Source organism: Sinocyclocheilus grahami, unplaced genomic scaffold (assembly GCF_001515645.1).
Source record: "Sinocyclocheilus grahami isolate Dianchi unplaced genomic scaffold, SAMN03320097.WGS_v1.1 scaffold24.1, whole genome shotgun sequence".
Taxonomy (NCBI): Eukaryota; Metazoa; Chordata; class Actinopteri; order Cypriniformes; family Cyprinidae; genus Sinocyclocheilus; species Sinocyclocheilus grahami.
The window spans coordinates 730,065-749,011 of record NW_015505203.1 but is presented as its reverse complement, the minus strand read 5'-3'; the positions used below and the strand labels follow the sequence as shown (position 1 = coordinate 749,011).

The 18,947-nt window shown below is 38.2% G+C and overlaps 1 protein-coding gene across 1 annotated transcript in view; it reads left to right on the top strand.

Annotated features, from left to right (window-relative positions):
• The window catches only part of LOC107562020 (trithorax group protein osa-like), a 65,759-nt gene that overhangs the window by 25,446 nt on the left and 21,366 nt on the right, over window positions 1–18,947 (top strand). The window contains exon 2 of the mRNA XM_016246589.1: window positions 14,345–15,997. Coding sequence (XP_016102075.1) covers window positions 14,345–15,997 — 1,653 coding nt within the window. The remainder of the gene's footprint in view (window positions 1–14,344; window positions 15,998–18,947) is intronic.

Below are 18,947 nucleotides of genomic sequence, written 5' to 3'. Positions count from 1 at the left end.
GGCTGTCACCCATTAAAAGTAGTTATCAAACCCCAATATCAATGCATCCCTTTTGTAATTGCCTGAAAAAAGTCACAGTTACAACAAGCAAAGCTGCAATTATTAGAAATCAAGTCACAATTTTGACAGTTGCATATACGAGAAGTTTTAAGTTATAATAAAGTGAGATTTTCATCCAATTGTTCATCCAGTTATTATGAGAAAACAATTTGTAATTATGAGAAATAAAGTCGGAATTGTGACAGTTGCAATTACGAGTTTTTTTTTTATCCAATTGCAAATTTATTTCTAATAATTTCGTATATTGGATATTTATTGGCCAATATTTAATTGTTTCTGCCTATTTAAACTACTTTTGCCACCACCTAGCTCTAATAAAAGTAGGGATGCACCGATATGAAAATTTTGGCCGATACCGATAACCGATAATCCTTTATTTTTGAAAGCCGATAACCGATATGTTGGCCGATAAATCTATATCCAAATTTTTATATACTTTTTGAGAGCCTGATTACAAAAAAGGTCTCATCATTAAAAACCACATCCCGAACACTTCAACATAAGCAGCCTAGTTTGAACGGTGTATGTTTTAAAAATAATTTTATTCTCCCATTACCAAATTTAGTCATAAAAAAGTCTTACAAATAAAATAATGCATAAATAATGCAAACAAGTCATTGGACATCATTACACGTGTAAAGAATCAAAATGAATGCGCCATAGATCAATAAAACGGAATAGCCTCTGCACGGACAATAATTAAATGATTTTAATTACTAAACCATATTGCTGATGAAAATAATAACAGAAAAATACAAGTGGTTGTTATTATTAATAATGTATCAATGATTTTGAAAAAGTAACAAATTAATACCACTGTTTTAAATAGCAGCCATTTGAGCTGCGCGTGCTGAAGCTGAAGAGCTGAATGAACATGGTAAACTGAAGCGTTTTGCTGGCAGCTTACTTAACTCAAGGAAATGCATCCTGAGATTAATATTAATACAACATAAACATAATATTACAACTTATATATGTACAAAATGACGCAGTTATGGCGTGCTATAGTCAGAATGTGTGATCCTGTTGTGGATGCGCTCTTCCCATAACAACGCGCTGAAACACGGCAACTAAACCCAAAGAATTCACAACGTTTTATTATAATAATGTTCTCATTAGAATGTTATATACACAACATTCCCAATCATAGTTATTAATGTTGTGCACTGCTGTTTTGAGTTTATCACTGGTAAACTGAAGTGCTCTTTTAACTTAATCAAATGCATTCTATATGAGATAAATCAGATATACATCAAATAAACACAATATTACAACGTACAATTGCACAAAAGGCTGCAAACGAACAGCGCGCATCTGAAGTGTCTCTGAAGGAAATAATGCATTATTTATCGGCTTTAAGATATCGGCCAAATTTTCTTATTGGGCCGATACCGATAACAGAAAAAATTAGCATTTATCGGCCGATACCGATATGGTGGCCGATATATCGTGCATCCCTAAATAAAAGGTAGTGTGATAAATTATGGCAAAGATTTAACCCTGTATTAATGAGTGCTTGTTTCAATTGTAGCATACAAACTTTGTTTAAAAAAGTGCAGCTCTACTGCAGTTATATTCACCGTAGGTTTGTAAGATACAGTATTTGAACATAGCCATATCAAAACACGTGGTGTTTGTCAGTTTCAATGAATCTCTCTCAAATATAAACGAAGGCTGACTAAGAAGGCTTACGTTGGAAGCATTGAGCCTGTGACATCATGAATGACGAGAATTCAGTGAAGGTCGGAACAGACGGGAACACTGTGTGTGTGTGTGTGTGCGTCTGTGTGTACATTTGACAGTCTCTGTAAGTGAGGTCAGGACAGTGTGCCTGCTATTACAGTGATGTTTCCCTCTCACTCTCTCACTTTCTCATTCTCTTTATATACACACAGAGACAAATGCACAGAACAGCATAATCCATCGCAAACAGACTCCAGGGACTCATGGTAAAGAGGTAAAGAAGTCTGCTGATAGTCCTGGCACACTTGACGCACAAGCAAGACGGTTTGCGTCAGTGGTGTGACGGTCTAGTCTACCGATCCAAACCGGTCACCAAGTAACCTCAGGTTACTTCTGTTTAACATCCGTCAAACCTTATTATAGATGAAAAATCCAAAAAGAATGTTTTTGCATGTCCATTTCTAACTTGCTCAGGGATTCAGTTGCTTTTTGGAGAAGTTTGTTTTTGTTAAATATTTAAATGATGATTTAGAAAAAGTTACTGACTTTGTTTACATAAAAAAAATTGAAGGCAATTTCCTCCATAGAATAAAAAAAAGTTTAGAATAGCAAAAAAAAGCATAATTATTAGACAACAGCAAGAGGTTGCAGTTATGAGAAATAAAGGCACAACTGCAAGAAATAAAGTTGCAATAATGAGGGACAAAGTCGCAATTATGAGAAATTAAGCCATACTTGCCAAGTTGCCATTAAAAGGAGCAAAGTCACAGTTATGAAAAATAAATGCACAAGACTAGAAGTAATTTAGCAATAATGAGGGAAATAGTCCCAATTAAGAGAAATAAAGGCACAATTACACGAAATAAAGTCGCAAATATAATAAGCAAATTTGCAATTGTGAAAAATAAAGTTGCGATTGTAACATGAAGTTGCAAGTACGAGAAAGTCTCGATTGCAAAAAATAAAGTGAGTTTATTTCATGCAATTGCAAATGTATTTCTTGCTATTATAAAAAATAAGCTCACAATTGTGAGATGTAAATGTGCAATTAACTTTTAAAATTGTATTGTTTTGATTACTACCAAGCTTCTATATAAAAAGAGCTGCTTATAGGACTACACTCCCAAAAACTGAAAATGATAAGAATAGGGGTTGCAGCAGGGATCAATAAGCAGAGGAAGAGTCTGGGATGATGGACAGAAACAAAGAGAGGAATGGGAAAGGAGAGCAGCTGCGTCTCGCTGGCCGTAGAGCTGCAGGTGGGACTTCATCAAACAAAAGACATTCAGTCTCAGCGTCTCTGTCTTTTTCGCTCACCCCTGCCTTTTCACTTCTTGGCAATATCGCCGTCCGTTTTCCAGCCATGCAGTAAATGAGTTTGTGCTCAAGCTTGTCTGAGAGAGAAAAAGAGAAAGTCTTTTTACCCTTATTTCAAAGCTGTCTTTTGATCATGGCGTGACACTGGCTTCAACCGCACAGGAGATTAAGCCAGACGTACACCTGTTCTGGACACACACACACTGACACATACAGGCTACTGTAATTGGCTCAGTGCAGGTTAGTTCAGGTTAGTGTGTTTATGCAACATTAGAGAGGAGTGTCTGCATTGTTCTACCTAGATGCCGTTAGCCACTAAACACGGGACACTTTCATAACACATCTCATACGTCTCTTCCTGTCCCAGATCATGCAGACGGTCATAATGCCGATTAGCAGCTTGGCACCTGATGGGTGAACACAGTATGATAGCAGATCAAAAGGCAGGTGAATAGTAGATTGAGCTTTTAGCAATGAAAACGGAAATAGTATTAAATTGATTAAGTAAGTCACCTGTCTCGCTCTCTTTTTCTCTTCTTTATTTCATCTTTTATTATTTTTCCCCTGAAGGGGACTCTTGGGTGGGTTAAAGTGTGAATATACATCTGTTTTCAGTGTCTGTATGTGTTTACATGCTAATATTTGTGCATGTGTGCACTTTGTTGGCTGTGAATGATATAACACACACACGCAACCACCCTGCCCTATAGTGTTTCAGGGGCATGAATGAGGTCTTTATGAAAGGGAGTTTCCTCCGGTCAAGCCGATCCGCCCTGCTAGTATCCTGACATCTGGAATAAACTGTGTGTGTGTGTGTGTGTGTGTGTGTGTATTATGGCTATGAATGATTACCATCTTTACATATATCATGTTTTTTGGTTCTTCCAAGAATAGCCATGGTAATATCATGGTATATATATCCAAAACATAGTACTGTCCTGGTATTGTTTCCAGAAACATGATATTACCATATATCATATACAAAAAAAACATAGTAGTGCCAAGGTATCTCAGTAAAAAAAAAAAAAAAAAAACGTGGTAATACAATGATACCCTTTAGTACTTTTTTAAAAGGATTGAGGCTGAAGAGAATTGAATTTCTAAGGCTGAGAGTTGGTGGACAGTTGGCGGATTATGAAAATGGATCCGGAAGTGCAATATGAACCGATATATGAGACATAAAAGATATTAACAGGTCTATCCATTTGAACGAGTTGGAAGAAAACAAGAAAGAGACATATGCATTTGTGTCCTTATCTGCACAGGTTTGTAGATATTGGGCAATCCTGCAGGGATCCTTTAGACTGTAGAGTTCAGCGGTGGTCTGCTCTCTGTGGGGGAAGGGCCCTTACAAAGCCATTTATTTTATTACTCTTCCATTCAGCCCTCAGAGGCTCTGTAATCTGTCATTAAACCATTACTGCAGGAAGAGAGAGAGAGAGGGATAGAGATAGAGGTAGGGGTGGGCAGTCACACTCAAGGGGCCTTCCCTGAGGGCTGGGCTTACAGTAAAGCAGCTGGGCATAGACACACATACACACACTCACTAAAAACGCTCTGTTGTATGCCTGAATACACTTACTACCATTTGTGAATGAGAGCATTTGGTGTAGTTATGGAGTTCAAAAGGTCATGACCTTTAACTTTTGACATTTTTACTGTTCGGTTTCGCATGTGTTTAGTGTTCACATATTTGCTGAATAGGGATAACAACATAGTACCATATTTTTCCATCTTGTTACACATACACTACCGTTTAAAAGTTTTGGGGTCAGTTTGACTTCAGTTTTAATAATATTTCACAATATTACTGTTTTTTATTTTATTTTTGAACTAAAAATGCAGCTTTGGTGAGGAATTGAATCTTAATGACCCAAAACATTGTTCATTTTGAGAGAGCATGACCCTTCTAAAATGTAAGTTGTATAGGATGCAGCTTTAGTTATATTATTTAAACTTCTGCAGCCTTCTAATGTTGATCTGATTTGTCAAACCATAATTTAGATGTCAAGCATGCTCAGAAACTTGACCCACGAGTCACTGTTAAATAAAAAGGAAATCGCAAAGAAAAAAAGTCTCCATGTCTGTTTTATTTATTTTTAAGGTTATTATTTCTTATTCTTACTCCTAAAAGTTTTTCCATAGAAGTCTTAAAGGCACAGCAGCCAAAAAAAATCAAAGTTAATAAAACCTTGATTATCATTCTAAGTAGACCTCTATGATAAATGATAAAAATGGGAAACCATGAAAGTATGGCTTTTGTTACCTTCTGAATATGAATGGTAGGTTGCTTATTATTTTGGAAGAGTGTGTTCCTTTTTTCTCCAGCAGGATCAGCAGTTTCCCCTCCCTTTCCATCTTCTCTGTCTCTCTCTTTCTCTCTCTTTCTGCTTTCAGATTGTCTGTCATTCTTCATTCAGCCGTGTATTCATTTTGATTCTGCTCTCGCAGCTGACAAGTGTGAAATGAATACAGTATCTGTTCACTCCCTCTGTTCCTCCCGCTCTCTCTCTCTCTCTCTCTCTCTCTCTCTCCTTCTCTCTCTTTCCTTTGTGTGTTTTGGAGACTAGATTCTGAAGATTTGGCGAGTTGATTCTCTCTAAGCCTTTTCTTATCTGAGGAAGACATACAAACCTGAGTATCTTTCTTTAAGTCTATTTGCTCTTTCTCTCCTGCTCAGGGAGATAAACTCTGTGTGTGTGAGTCAGAGGATGAAGCGCTACTGTAGAGGCAGCGAGAGAGGGGATTGGTGGAGATTTTTGGATTACAGGGTCACGAGGTCAAAATGTCAGAGGGTTAACAATGGTACACAGCCTTTTAGCAGAGTGAATCAGTGAGGAAAAATTTATATTTTTATTTTAAGTGTTGATCCCTTCATATTTACTGTACATATATGCTGTGTGCTGGTGGCAAATGCAATTGAACTGATTGCAGAAACACAGTCTGTGTCTAGCCGACCACAATTATATGTCAGAACACATACTCGCGCAGAATTGCTACAGCAAAAGAAATCTTGCAAAACTTGCAGCACAACCAGTGTAGTCCGAATCTTATGAGTCGATTCATTTTAGTGAATCAAAAACATAGAGCTTGACCAGAGTAGAACAATTCCATAAATGAGCTGGTTCTTTTAATGAATAGTTTGAAAAGATGAATTATCAGTGTAAATTCATACTGACGCAGACACTTTCATTGAAAGTTCATGCATTCCCTGGGACTCGAACCCATGACCTTGGCGTAGCTAGTGCCTAAGTATACTGTTTGAGTTAAAGGAATAGAATCAGTCTGAAATGCTGCAATGCATGATTTATAGCATTAACAGAACACGAATGAACATTATATCTAAAATATAGCCTACCTAAATGACAAACAATTGAATCAAACTGAATCTGAATCTAAATTATTCCGATTGCTTTCCTACATCTGTATACTGCCTGAAATTTTTCAGCTTTTGGGTTATCTAATCTAATAGTATCTATAGTACATGTTTGTAGCTGTGTTAGGTCTCATCTTCATGTGTGGTCTATGTCAAACCCCTCAGTCTCAGGAAAAAGACGTGTGTGTGTGTGTGTACCTACTTAACCATATTTTGGGGACAAATTTGTACCCAAAAGTGAGCTAAACCTGACAAAATCTCCAAAAACCTTCTTTTGGGTCATCCTCATTTGTAAAACTGGTATAAAAATAAAGTAAAAAAAAGTTTTTTCAAATTGTAAAAATGCAGAAAGTTTCCTGTAAGGGGTAGGTTTAGGTGTAGGGTTGGTGTAGGGCGATAGAAAATACAGTTTGTACAGAATAAAAACCATTACACCAATGGAATGTCCATTTAGATAGCTAAGTAAACGTGTGTGTGTGTGTGTGTGTGTGTGTGTGTGTGTGTGTGTGTGTGAGCGAGCGTGTGTCTCGTTGCTTTGACGCAGCTGGAGTGTCCAGTGAGACTAGCAGAGCTGCTAAATTAGCCCTACCCTGCAGCTGCTCTTATATATAGCCACACACACACTCTATCTCTCTCCTGTTTTATTAATAAAAGTGCTCGGATGGACGTTAAAACAGGCTGAGAAAGACAACTGGGATCACTGTGCGTCTGGTCAAGATGACAAACAAATGCAGTAAAAAAAAATCACTGAATGAACACTTCCTATCTGTGCGAACACAGATGTGCCTACACGCACGCATATCCAAACAAAGACGGGCTGTCTTGCATTTCTTTTCTCTCCGTTTCCTTTTGTCTTTGTCTTGCATTTATCTTTCGCTATGAAAAGGCTGTGCATCTGTCTCTCTCCTCTCACTCGCCCGCTCGCTCACTCCTCACAAGTTCATTGACATTCATTGAACACAGCACAGAGCGCTCAGACCTTCCGGCTCTCTGCGCTCAGAGACTGTTTGTGTGTGTGTTCATCGCTCTAGCTCTGTGATTAGGATTGTTATTCTGTATCAATAAGTGAATTAAATCACACTCACGCTTTTCTTAGAGAAAAATAACAGATGGAACCGCTTGATTAGGTGTCAATGTGTTTGAACTGGAAAATGTTCGTGTTTTAATGAGTATTTTTGTCTTGTTTTTCAGTGAAACATCTTTTTACATAATAAACAAGATTATTCACCTAATAAACAACACTGTGCAAGATATTAAGACTTTTTAGATATTGCATTACATGAACATTTTTCCAATTGTTTTTCCACTTATGCTTTTAAAAATTTGTTTTAAGCCTTATTATTTTAAGGGTAAAAAGATGATTGTATCTTCTAAAATGATTACTTTAAATGTCAGAGATTTCATAAATGTATTTATTTGCAGGTTATTTGGCATTTTTTGGTAATGTTCTTTTTCTTCTAAAAATTTTACTGGAAAATGTCAAGATGAGATCCTCAATAAAAATTGCAATTTATATCTTAAGTAGTGTTGCTTATCAGGTGAATTTAACAATAACTATCATTTTTTTAAAATATGTTTTTGTCTGGAATATATGTCAAAGATATTCAAAAAATATATTTTAAGTTTTTGTTATTTATTTATTTATTTATTTATTTATTTCTAGTACATCTCATGCAATGCCACCTATCAGGTGAATGGATCTTGTTTATTTAGTCATTTTTACTGGAAATCACGACAAAGATATGCATTAAAAACGATGTGGAGAAAGTGAGCGGAAAGTGCGTTTAGGGTATTCCCTCAGTCTGAGCTCTCTGTTACTTGTTGCTCGTCATTTACTGAAATCAAAACCGGAGAAACATCCTAAATCGCAGTCGCACAAACAAACATCCGCACATCGTATGCGAGTGACTATCAAGAAAGGAAAGAAAAACAAGCAATGACTCAGAATAAAAGTGCCCCAGTTATCTAAATCTCACTCTCTCTTCCTCCTGATGAGAATTCAAGGACTTCTTCTCTCACATGAGCTTGTACGATATGTGTCGCCCTACTGCTGCTGCATGCTCATTTCAAGTCTGTAATATGTAGACGCTGACTTTTTTCTCACTGGTGTGAGTGAACGACAAATGAACCCAATGAGCAGAGTGTGATTTGGTCATACGTTCAATATGACCTGTAGGCAGACCATAGTCTTCCTTGACTAATCAATATCAAGGATGTAGGACTGTATTATTTTAAGGTGCTATAGTGTGAGAAGGGTGAAAATGTCTTTATTTGGGCCGATTAGTTCACTTGGATGTGATCTAAATGGTTGACAGATTAAAAACTAATTACTGTTTGTCTTTCTTTGATTTAGCTGTGATTTGCTCTTTATCTCCGTCTCTGGCTCTTGCTCTCTGGGGTGCTGGGGAAGGGCTCACTCCCCGCTCTCCTAATCCTCTTTATCCTGTCTGAAACCTACCCCACCTGTCGTTACACATCTGGACACACACACACACATTATGTGTGTTACGTTAACACAGTCATACTGTGCATACTTAAAATACATTTAAGGTGTCAAGCTTATAATATATGTTATTTGTACAGATATACATACTGCACTTATAAATGATGTATGAACAAAGCTGTTTGTACAAAACATGGTTTGTTATGCATGCAGGCTGGCCTATTTATGCATACAGATTCTACACTGTCATTTATAGCTAAGATTTAAAGATATAATGTATATACGGCATATGGCAGTGGGAATAGGGATTCCAAATGGGCAACAAATACATGAAATGTATGATATAATTATCATAATATGGTGTAATACTCAATCAAATGTTGAGACAGTTGCTAAATCAGTCACACTTTAGTGTTTAGATTATATTCAAGATAAATGACGGCACAGAAATTGTAATCAGCTCATCTCCTTATTCAATTATCCACACAATTATTGCTTCCTAATTAAGATTTGAACAGCAGTGTGGGTTTCTGTGTGTTACGGGGATGCTGGTGGCTTTAAGATTGAAGATCTGGGCTAGTAATCTGTCGGTTAGCGGCTCATGAAGTGCAGAATTATTAGGATCCCCCATCACCAGTGTGCCCTTGAGCGAGGAACTTAACCTTGGGCTGCTCCGAAGGGAAGAATCCCTGCAGTAAATGTGCTGTTAGTCACTTTAGGTAGGAAAATGTCTGCCTAAATGACAATAGTAAGATGTGATTTTAAGGCATTTCTCTTAAGAAATGTACTTTGACAATGCAGAGTTCATATGCACTCATGTTTTACTGCACATTTAGTAGTTATACTACTTTTCAAAAGTTTGGGGTCAGTAAGGTATTTTTAAATAATTGTATTCAGCAAGAAAGCATTAAGTAAAGACATTTATAATGTTACTAAATATTTATATTTCAAATAAATGCTGTTCTATGGAACTTACTATTCATCAAAGAGTTCTGAAAACGATGTAACGATGTTTCCACAAAGTATTAAATGGCACAACTGTTTTTAACATTGATAATTTAGCTTTAATCCATCTCTTTAATTTAGAAATGTAGCTTGAGCACAAGAATAGCATATTAGATTGATTTCTGAAGAATCATGTGACACTGAATACTGGAGTAATGGCTGCTGAAAATTCAGCTTTCACAAGATGGTTTTCTTTCACCCCGTCCCACCTCTCCTAGCTTTTACTGCTTTAAAACACTCTATCCTCTAAGTGTCTCATCATATTTCATGCTAAAAGTCTTACTTTGCTCCCTGAGTATTTGTGACTTTTACATTTCACACTAGCACTGTTTTGCGATTAAAGGAATTGTTTGTGCCGAATGAAAATTCTCTCATTATGTACTGAAATGTTAGTTGTATAATTTACCTTAATGTTGTTCTAAACCTGTATGACTTTCTTTTTCTGTGCGGCTCAAACTGATTGTTTGAGGAATATCCTGATCTTTCTTTTCCACACAGTTGTCCAAACGTTTGGGGTCAGTACGTTTTTTTATTTTTATTTTTAATTATTAGTTTTATTCAGCAAGGATGCATTCAATTAATCAAACATCGTAGTAAAGACATTCATAATCTTTAAAATGATTTTTATTTCATATGAATGCTGTTATTTAAACTTTCAGTCATCAAATGATGAAAAAGAAATCCTTAAAAAATATTAGGCAGCTTTCAAGATTGATAATAATAATAAATGTTTCTTAATCACCAAATGAGCATATTGAAATGACTTTTAAAGGGTCACGTAAAACTGAAGATATAATAAAAATAATATATTAAAATTGAAATAAATATTATTAAAAAAAAAAATTGTAATATTTCACATTATTACTGTTTTTATTAAATAAATGCTGCTTTTGCTAGGGGTTTTCTTTCACCCCGTCCCATCTCTCCTAGCTTTTACTGCTTTAAAACACTCTATCCTCTAAGTGTCTCATCATATTTCATGCTAAAAGTCTTACTTTGCTCCCTGAGTATTTGTGACTTTTACATTTCACACTAGCACTGTTTTGCGATTAAAGGAATTGTTTGTGCGAATGAAAATTCTCTCATTATGTACTGAAATGTTAGTTGTATAATTTACCTTAATGTTGTTCTAAACCTGTATGACTTTCTTTTTCTGTGCGACTCAAACTGATTGTTTGAGGAATATCCTGATCTTTCTTTTCCACACAGTTGTCCAAACGTTTGGGGTCAGTACGTTTTTTTATTTTTATTTTTAATTATTAGTTTTATTCAGCAAGGATGCATTCAATTAATCAAACATCGTAGTAAAGACATTCATAATCTTTAAAATGATTTTTATTTCATATGAATGCTGTTATTTAAACTTTCAGTCATCAAATGATGAAAAAGAAATCCTTAAAAAATATTAGGCAGCTTTCAAGATTGATAATAATAATAAATGTTTCTTAATCACCAAATGAGCATATTGAAATGACTTTTAAAGGGTCACGTAAAACTGAAGATATAATAAAAATAATATATTAAAATTGAAATAAATATTATTAAAAAAAATCTTGTACCATGTTGATATAAAAATACAAAGAGAAAGGAGATATATTCCATTCATGGTTATTAAGAACATGAAGTGCATTAATCCGACTACACTGATTGAGTTCTATATTATTGATTCACTACATAACGAATGACTCTAATGAGCTGATTCTTTTTAGTGAATCAAACTGAATTAATTCTTTTAAATTGGGCTACGCTGGTCACACTGTAGGTTATGTGGTGATGTTGCTGTGTCACTGAATAAGTAATGCAGCGAACTCTTTGAGAATGTTTGAGTACAGTATGCATTACAGGTCATTTAAGATAATAATGTGTCAAAGTAGTACTGCTAATGGAACTGAATGTCATTCGTGCATCCAATGTCAATCATGGTTTTGACACGGTATGCAGTCCAATAAACATACTAGCATGCGTTTTTGTAGTTTTTGTTGGTTTTTATTGATTGTTAAGGTAGTATTTTATTGATAATTCTTAGTATTGGTGATGGTGGCTGTTGTATTTTTACTATTGTTCTAATTGACACTTTGGTCTTTGGTACTATTTGATGCTTTTTATTTTAATCTCAATACCCACCAAATCCATCAACCCAATTATTGAAATCTAACATTGCACACACTCAGACTGCTCTAATTTACTAATGCCCTCTCATCATGGTACCATTCTGTTTGTTTAGCATCCTGCATGCGTGTATATGTGTGAGTGTGTGTGTGTGTGTGTGTGTGTTCAGTGCAGCATTAATGAGAATCAGGACAATGCAATCAGATGCATGCCTTACCAGCCATAATTATGAGGAATATGCACAGCAGTGTGGATGATAGGTCTGCTCCCTTTCTCTCTCTCTTGCCAGCGCTCTGTGCTGACAGATGGTTGTGTCAGTCATAATGGGACAAATCCGATCTCTACCGAATGAAAGGCGTCCCTCCAGCAGAGAGAGAGAGAGGGAGAGAGACAGTCGATGTGTCTGTATTGATGTGTTTACTCAGGCTTAATGGATAAGCAGGACAAGGAAATCAGATGCATGCCTTACCAGCCATAATTATGAGGAATATGCACAGCAGTGTGGATGATAGGTCTGCTCCCTTTCTCTCTCTCTTGCCAGCGCTCTGTGCTGACAGATGGTTGTGTCAGTCATAATGGGACAAATCCGATCTCTACCGAATGAAAGGCGTCCCTCCAGCAGAGAGAGAGAGAGGGAGAGAGACAGTCGATGTGTCTGTATTGATGTGTTTACTCAGGGTGAAATTGGCATCCGTTAGAGAGAGAATTGTGTGTGTGTGTGTGTGTGTATGTATGTGTGTGTGCCAGTGAGAATACAGGCTCTAAAATGAAGGCTGCATTAATTCATATTCTGTTACACATGCACAGACACTCTTCCTTTTCGTCACGTGTTCACACTGTCTCTTTTTCAAACACAGACACACACACACATGCACGGCAGGGTGGACTACGCAGACAGCTTGGCGATGCCGGGGAAGGTGTGTCTCCAGAGTTCCATTGTTCTAGTCAGAGAGGAATCTATGTGGAAAACCTCCTAGATAAAAAGGGGGTGGGGAATGGGGGGGATAAAGGAAGAGAAAGGAAGAAAGAGTGCTTTTGTAGGAAGTGGACTAGCAATGTCCACAAACCAGCTTCTTGGGAAGGGGGTGTGAGGTGTAGTGTTTATATATTCCTGTATCGTATCTAGGCAGATGCAATGTAGGGAGCTGTCAAGAATGTTTTTTTCTATATGATATGTACAAGGCAGTATTCTGTCATGGTTTTCCCAATGGCTTTTACAAGTCTGAGAAAGAGCTTAAAAATGGATAATGGTGTCAGGATCCTCATAAAATAGAGAGAATGTAGAAGAAGAAACAAGAATGAAAAAATACTGCACATTCTTCTGCAGCTGGAATGTTACAGTAAATTATTCATCCCATCAAGAATCCATTTCTTGGAGGTCTCTCTTCATTCGTCTCTCTATCTCATTCTTTCTCAATTTTTCTATAAGGTTAAAAGTGCCATGGAACACAGGATTTCTAGCTGCACTGGGACTAAAATCCACCAAGACACTGTCTTTCCAGTCATCTCTTCTCTCTCTATTTCTCTTACTCTCTCTGTCTTTTTGTACCTCTCTTTTGGGAGTCCACTAGTCTCTTAAACGATAAAGAAAAAGGCTAAAAATGTGTTGCTCTCATGAATTGAAACTGCTAATACATTATTTTTCTTGTTTATTTTGTAAGACCAGAATGAACACTTATTATTTTAGTTTACTAGCATTCTGTTTTAAGTTTCATTCAGTGCTTTACTTTAATAGTAGGAGTCCCTTGGAGGCCACACATCTAAAAAATGCCCAGGCTCTGTCTTTTATATAATGTGATTTGCAAGTTTGCGAACATCTTCATTCTGAATGTGAATGAGGCACTTTTGATTGGCGGCTCTTTAGTCTTAATCCGCTAAGAGGGCTCTCCATAGGGCTAGAATTGGGGAGGGTGGGGTAAGAGAGAAGGCGTTCAGGGTGCTGACCCACGCACTAATGGAAACGGTCTGCTGAATGATCCCACTTTTGGCACCATTGGACAACAGCTGGGCCCTTGGAAGGCTCATACCCAAAAAAAACCATTTTGGAAACAGGCATTCATAGTGGTAGTGTTTGAAAGATATAGCCTTGAGATCCCTACAGACCATTTGTGGGCAGTAACAGAGCAGTCAGCTTGTGGTAACAATCAATTTGTTGCCAAAAAACTAAATAAATACTTGAGAAATGTGAATGAATGTCCAGATTTGGACTCTTAGTAAATGTTGTCGCATAACATTAAACAATTCTGGTTAGCAATCTTCTGTGTTTTTTTTGTTTTTTTTGAAGGTCACCATTCTGTTTTCCTTGAAGCAACTTGCTGTGATAACAAGGCTGTCTCTCTGTGTCTCCACAGCTGCCAGGATCTCTGAAGAGGAAATTGACTGGTGCTGTCGAGAGTTCTGCATCACTAAACGGGGTCTCTGACACGTCTATGATCCAGGGAGGTGGCAAACGACTATGTCTGGAAGATGTCACCCTGGCCATGGGCTCCAGCTACCCTCAGCCCCCATTCCCTTCTGGAATGGGCATCCAGGGGGGTGTTCTGGAAGCTAATCGACTGAACAGCAACAACAATAATTTGGGCTCTCCATATTCCGTACCCCCAAATGCTAGTCCTGGATCAACACCAGGCACCGGGGGAGGCTCAAGGGGCTTGACAAGTAACTTCAACCCAAATGGGAGTTCAGCCACTCCTTCAGTGGAACAAGAGCTGCAGGAGATTTTGGATGAACTTACAAAGAACCCTGATCCCTCTTTACCAGAGCTTGACATTGAGAAGATCTTAGGAAAAGAAAGTGATGACCAGGCAAGTACAGCTGGAGGTTTTGTCCACCCAGAAAGTAATGGCACCCCCAAAAGGTCTCCACAGAGACAGTCACACCTGGAGGCCCACCTCACTCAGTCCCCTGGTTTCTCTCAAGCTGGGTCCCCTCAAGTTGGTCCAAGTCCTGCTGGGGCACCATATACCCTACCACATCCTTCCAAACCAGTTCCGTCTCCACTCTCAGCATCACCCCTGTCCTCCTCCTCTTCACAAGGGCAAAATCAAGCACGGTCACCCATGCTTTCTGCCGCCCTATCAAGCCGGCCTGGATCTAACTGGCATGACGTGTCCCGGGCTCAACAGCTTCAGCAGATAGCATCGAATAGTAAGCATCCTTCTAACAACAGTGCAGGTCCCCCACCTGCACAGTCGGGGTTGTCTGGATTGGGCCAGCAGAGTACGTCTTGGGCTGGTCCATCTCCACCTTACCGATCAGGGGATAAACTGCCTAACTCATCACCTCATCAGCAGCCCTTCAGCCCAGCAGGAAATATTCAGAGCCCCCAGAGTTCTCTAATCTCTAGCATGGCTCCAGCCCCATCCACCGGACCTTCACCACCCTACAGGCCAGAAAAGCTAGCCAGCCCAGCAATTGCTCAACCCCCTTTCAGCCCCCAGAACAGCATTCTGTCTGGAAATGCCCCACCAGGAGTTTCCGGCACTTCAATCCAAGGTTCTCAGGCAAGTTATCTTCCTGGTGTTGCCCCAACATCAAACAACACTCGACCATCACCTCCTTACCGACCAGATAAACATCCCAGTCCAGCTGGGCAATGCCAACCAGGAACGCAACCTCCCACACAAGGACATCTTTTCAACTCGCAAAATAATCAAGCACCTGCAATGTCTAGTCAGCTGTTCAAGGCCATCACATCCAACCAGCCACCCAGTAGCCTCAAGCTCCTAATGCAGGCACAGGGAAAACCCTCGCAGCTGCAACTAAACAAGAACACCACAGCTGGTATGGGTCCAGAACCATACTCTTTCAACAACACCAAGCCGTTACGACATTTTGACCCCAATCCCTCTGTGGCCAAGCTGGGTCCTCTGGCTGTGGGAGGATACCGCAATGCTAGCATGCAACCCATGGTGCCCACCTCAGCCACAGGACATGGGCATCTTCTCCCACAGCGCATGCAAAGGGGGATGCCTGCTGGTGGTATTGTGCCTCACTGCAGAGATGTGAGTACTGTTTCTTGCTTGTTAAATTTGTGTGTAAAATGTCATATATTGCAAAACATATTTTCACAAATAACATCAAGTCAGACAGCTAGTATAAAACTCAACTTTTGATATGAGCTTAAGGATTTTCATTACCTTCAGGACTAGTGGTTTCTTTGTGTCTAACTTGACACTTTACTTTAAAAGGGTTAGTTTACCCAAAAATGAAAATTCTGTCATTTAATTACTCAGCCTCATGTCGTTCCAAACCCGCAAGATCTTAGTTAATCTTTGGAATACAAATTAAGATATTTTTGATGAAATCCAAGAGCTTTCTGACCCTACATAGACAACAACACAACTGACACGTTCAAGGCCCAGAAAGGCAGTGGCGGCTCGTCGGGGGAGGCACAGCTTCCCCATAATTTTGAGGTGAAACTGGGAGGACGACGATTGAATGTTAATAAAATTCACAATTCATTTCAGTTCATGTCTCAGAATGTGTATTTTTTGTTTGTAATTTCACAGTTGTAATACCATAACGTGAAAGCGCCGCTTTTCTATCGCGAATGTGCCGAATCTGCTGATGTAATTACAACTGCTAATGATAGAGAAGGGGAGGGGGAGGCTGGGGGAGACGCTGAGCTCTCATGCCTCTGTTGGTAAAAAAAATTAGCCAATCAGCATCGAGTGTTCACTTTCAGCGCTGAGGAGTGTTGAGAAAAGAACCCTTGCAAGGGAGGCTAACCTCCCTTCTGATATCAACCAATCATCAAAGAGACGTAAATTACGTGATATTAGTTTGAACGTCTTCCGCTGCGCTGATAATGTACCAAGTACTTATGATGAGTAGCGATATTGAATATTTGATCTCCAACAGATTTACCAAGCTGTCATTCAAACAGTGTATATACAAATTTAGGGAAAACAGCCTAAGCTGGATATAGGCTACAGCAGTCGGCTTAATTACGTTAAATGGCGCAACAGCAGCTCTCTTTTAACACAGACTTTTAAGAAGGGATGGATGTTTGCTTCAAGTGATAGGCCAGGTAAGTGAAGTTATATTATCTTGCTGTGTGTCGTTTTCTTTATGTTTTCTGACTAAAAGCAACCAAAAAGCAATTTTAAGCAAATAAAAGCAAATAATAATAATAATCGGCAGGGATCCCAGACCAATACAATTAGTGTGCCGCCTCCATTTTAAAACCCACGAGCCGCCACTGCAGAAAGGTAGTAAGGACATCATTAAATTGTCCATGTGACATCAGTGGTTCAACCGTAATTTTATGAAGCTACGAAAATACTTTTTGTGCGCAAAGAAAATAAAAATAACTTATTTCTTCTCTTCCACGTCAGACTCCGACGCGCATTCACGACAGTACCACAATGCATACATGTGGATTCCTCTTCTTGCAGATGCATTTTTTTGCGTAATTCTCGTAGCTTCATAACATTGCGGTTGAACCACTGATGTCACATGAACTATTTTAACGATGTCCTTACTCTATTTCTGGACCTTGAACATGGTAGTTCCGCTGCTGTCTATGCAGGGTCAAAAAGCTCTCAGATTTCATCAAAAACATCTTAATTTGTGTTCCTAAGATGAACGAAGGTCTTACGGGTTTGGAACGACATGAGGGTGAGTAATTAGTGACAGCATTTTCATTTTTGGGTGAACTCTCCCTTTAAGTACAGGCAATAGATGACTTCTGTAGTTGTTTTTCCTCAGACTGTGATGCATTTGTGTTGTCTTCATAATTCTTGATTTATAGAGTCGACAAATGATTTAGCACACTGAAAAAAGAGACAAAAGAATTACATTTAGACAGGGCTTTTAAAATTACGAAATTAAAATCAAAATATACAAGAAGAGGGAATTACATCCCTGGTTTTTCCATTAGCTTGTGGAGCTTTGGGTATGCTCACTTCATACAGGGGGAGACTGTTTCTGAAAAATGGAGTAGGCACCCTGTGGTGTGTACCATGGGAAGGGAGGGGAGTGGGTGTTCCGACTCTGATGTGTGTATAAGGGGGGCAGTTAGGAAGCTCCAAAGGTTAATTGAATGAACAGCTGAACAGAGAGTGAAGGAATGTGAGTCTTTGTATGTGATTAGCATTCATGCTAAGAGGCTGAATATGCTCAGTCCATCTCTGTTAATTAGGATAGGGCCAAAAATACTGTTTTTTTTAGTTGTTTTGATAGTGTATCATGTCTAAAAAGATAATTTCTTGAATCAAAAAAAGAGAAGGAAAAAAGCCACATTTTAAGTTATTTGTTTTTTGCAACCTGAGAGAAAACTTGAGTTTTATTCTTTTTTTTTTTTTGCTCTGAAGTGAGGGTATGTGTGTTTGTTTACGCAGTAAAGAGCAAAGGCTTTGTGACTGTGTGTGTGAGTGTGTTTGTATTTCCGTTCTAAAGAGAGAAAGGCAGTGTGTGTAAATGTGTGTGACTATAGAGTTTCAAAGTACCGCTGTGCATTCTGTCTCCCTGTGTGGCGGTCTGTTTGAAGACAGATTCCCCCTCTTTCAGCCCAGTAGTTGTCTTCCATCACACCAATGAAAGATAATGAATTTTAGAGGAGACTGAGATTGAGGAAGAAAGAGAAAAGGGGGCCGGTTTCTTTTAGTGCCTTGGCATGCATGGTTGCAAACTAAAGAGGGACTCAAAACTTCTACCCCCCAAACTGACTGGCTCTCTCTCTCTCTTTCTCTCTCACTCACACACACACACACACACACACACACACACACACAATCAATAAGAGTTATTCAAAACCACATTTAACAACTCAACTCACATTGATTTTTGTTTATGATATGAGATTAGATTTCTGTCCATCTTTTAGTAATTTCTATTCTTGGACATTTTGAAATAAAAATTATTAGTTATAAATTAACATTTATAAATATATTTAATGTATTTAATATAATTTATATATATATATATATATACATATATATATATATATAT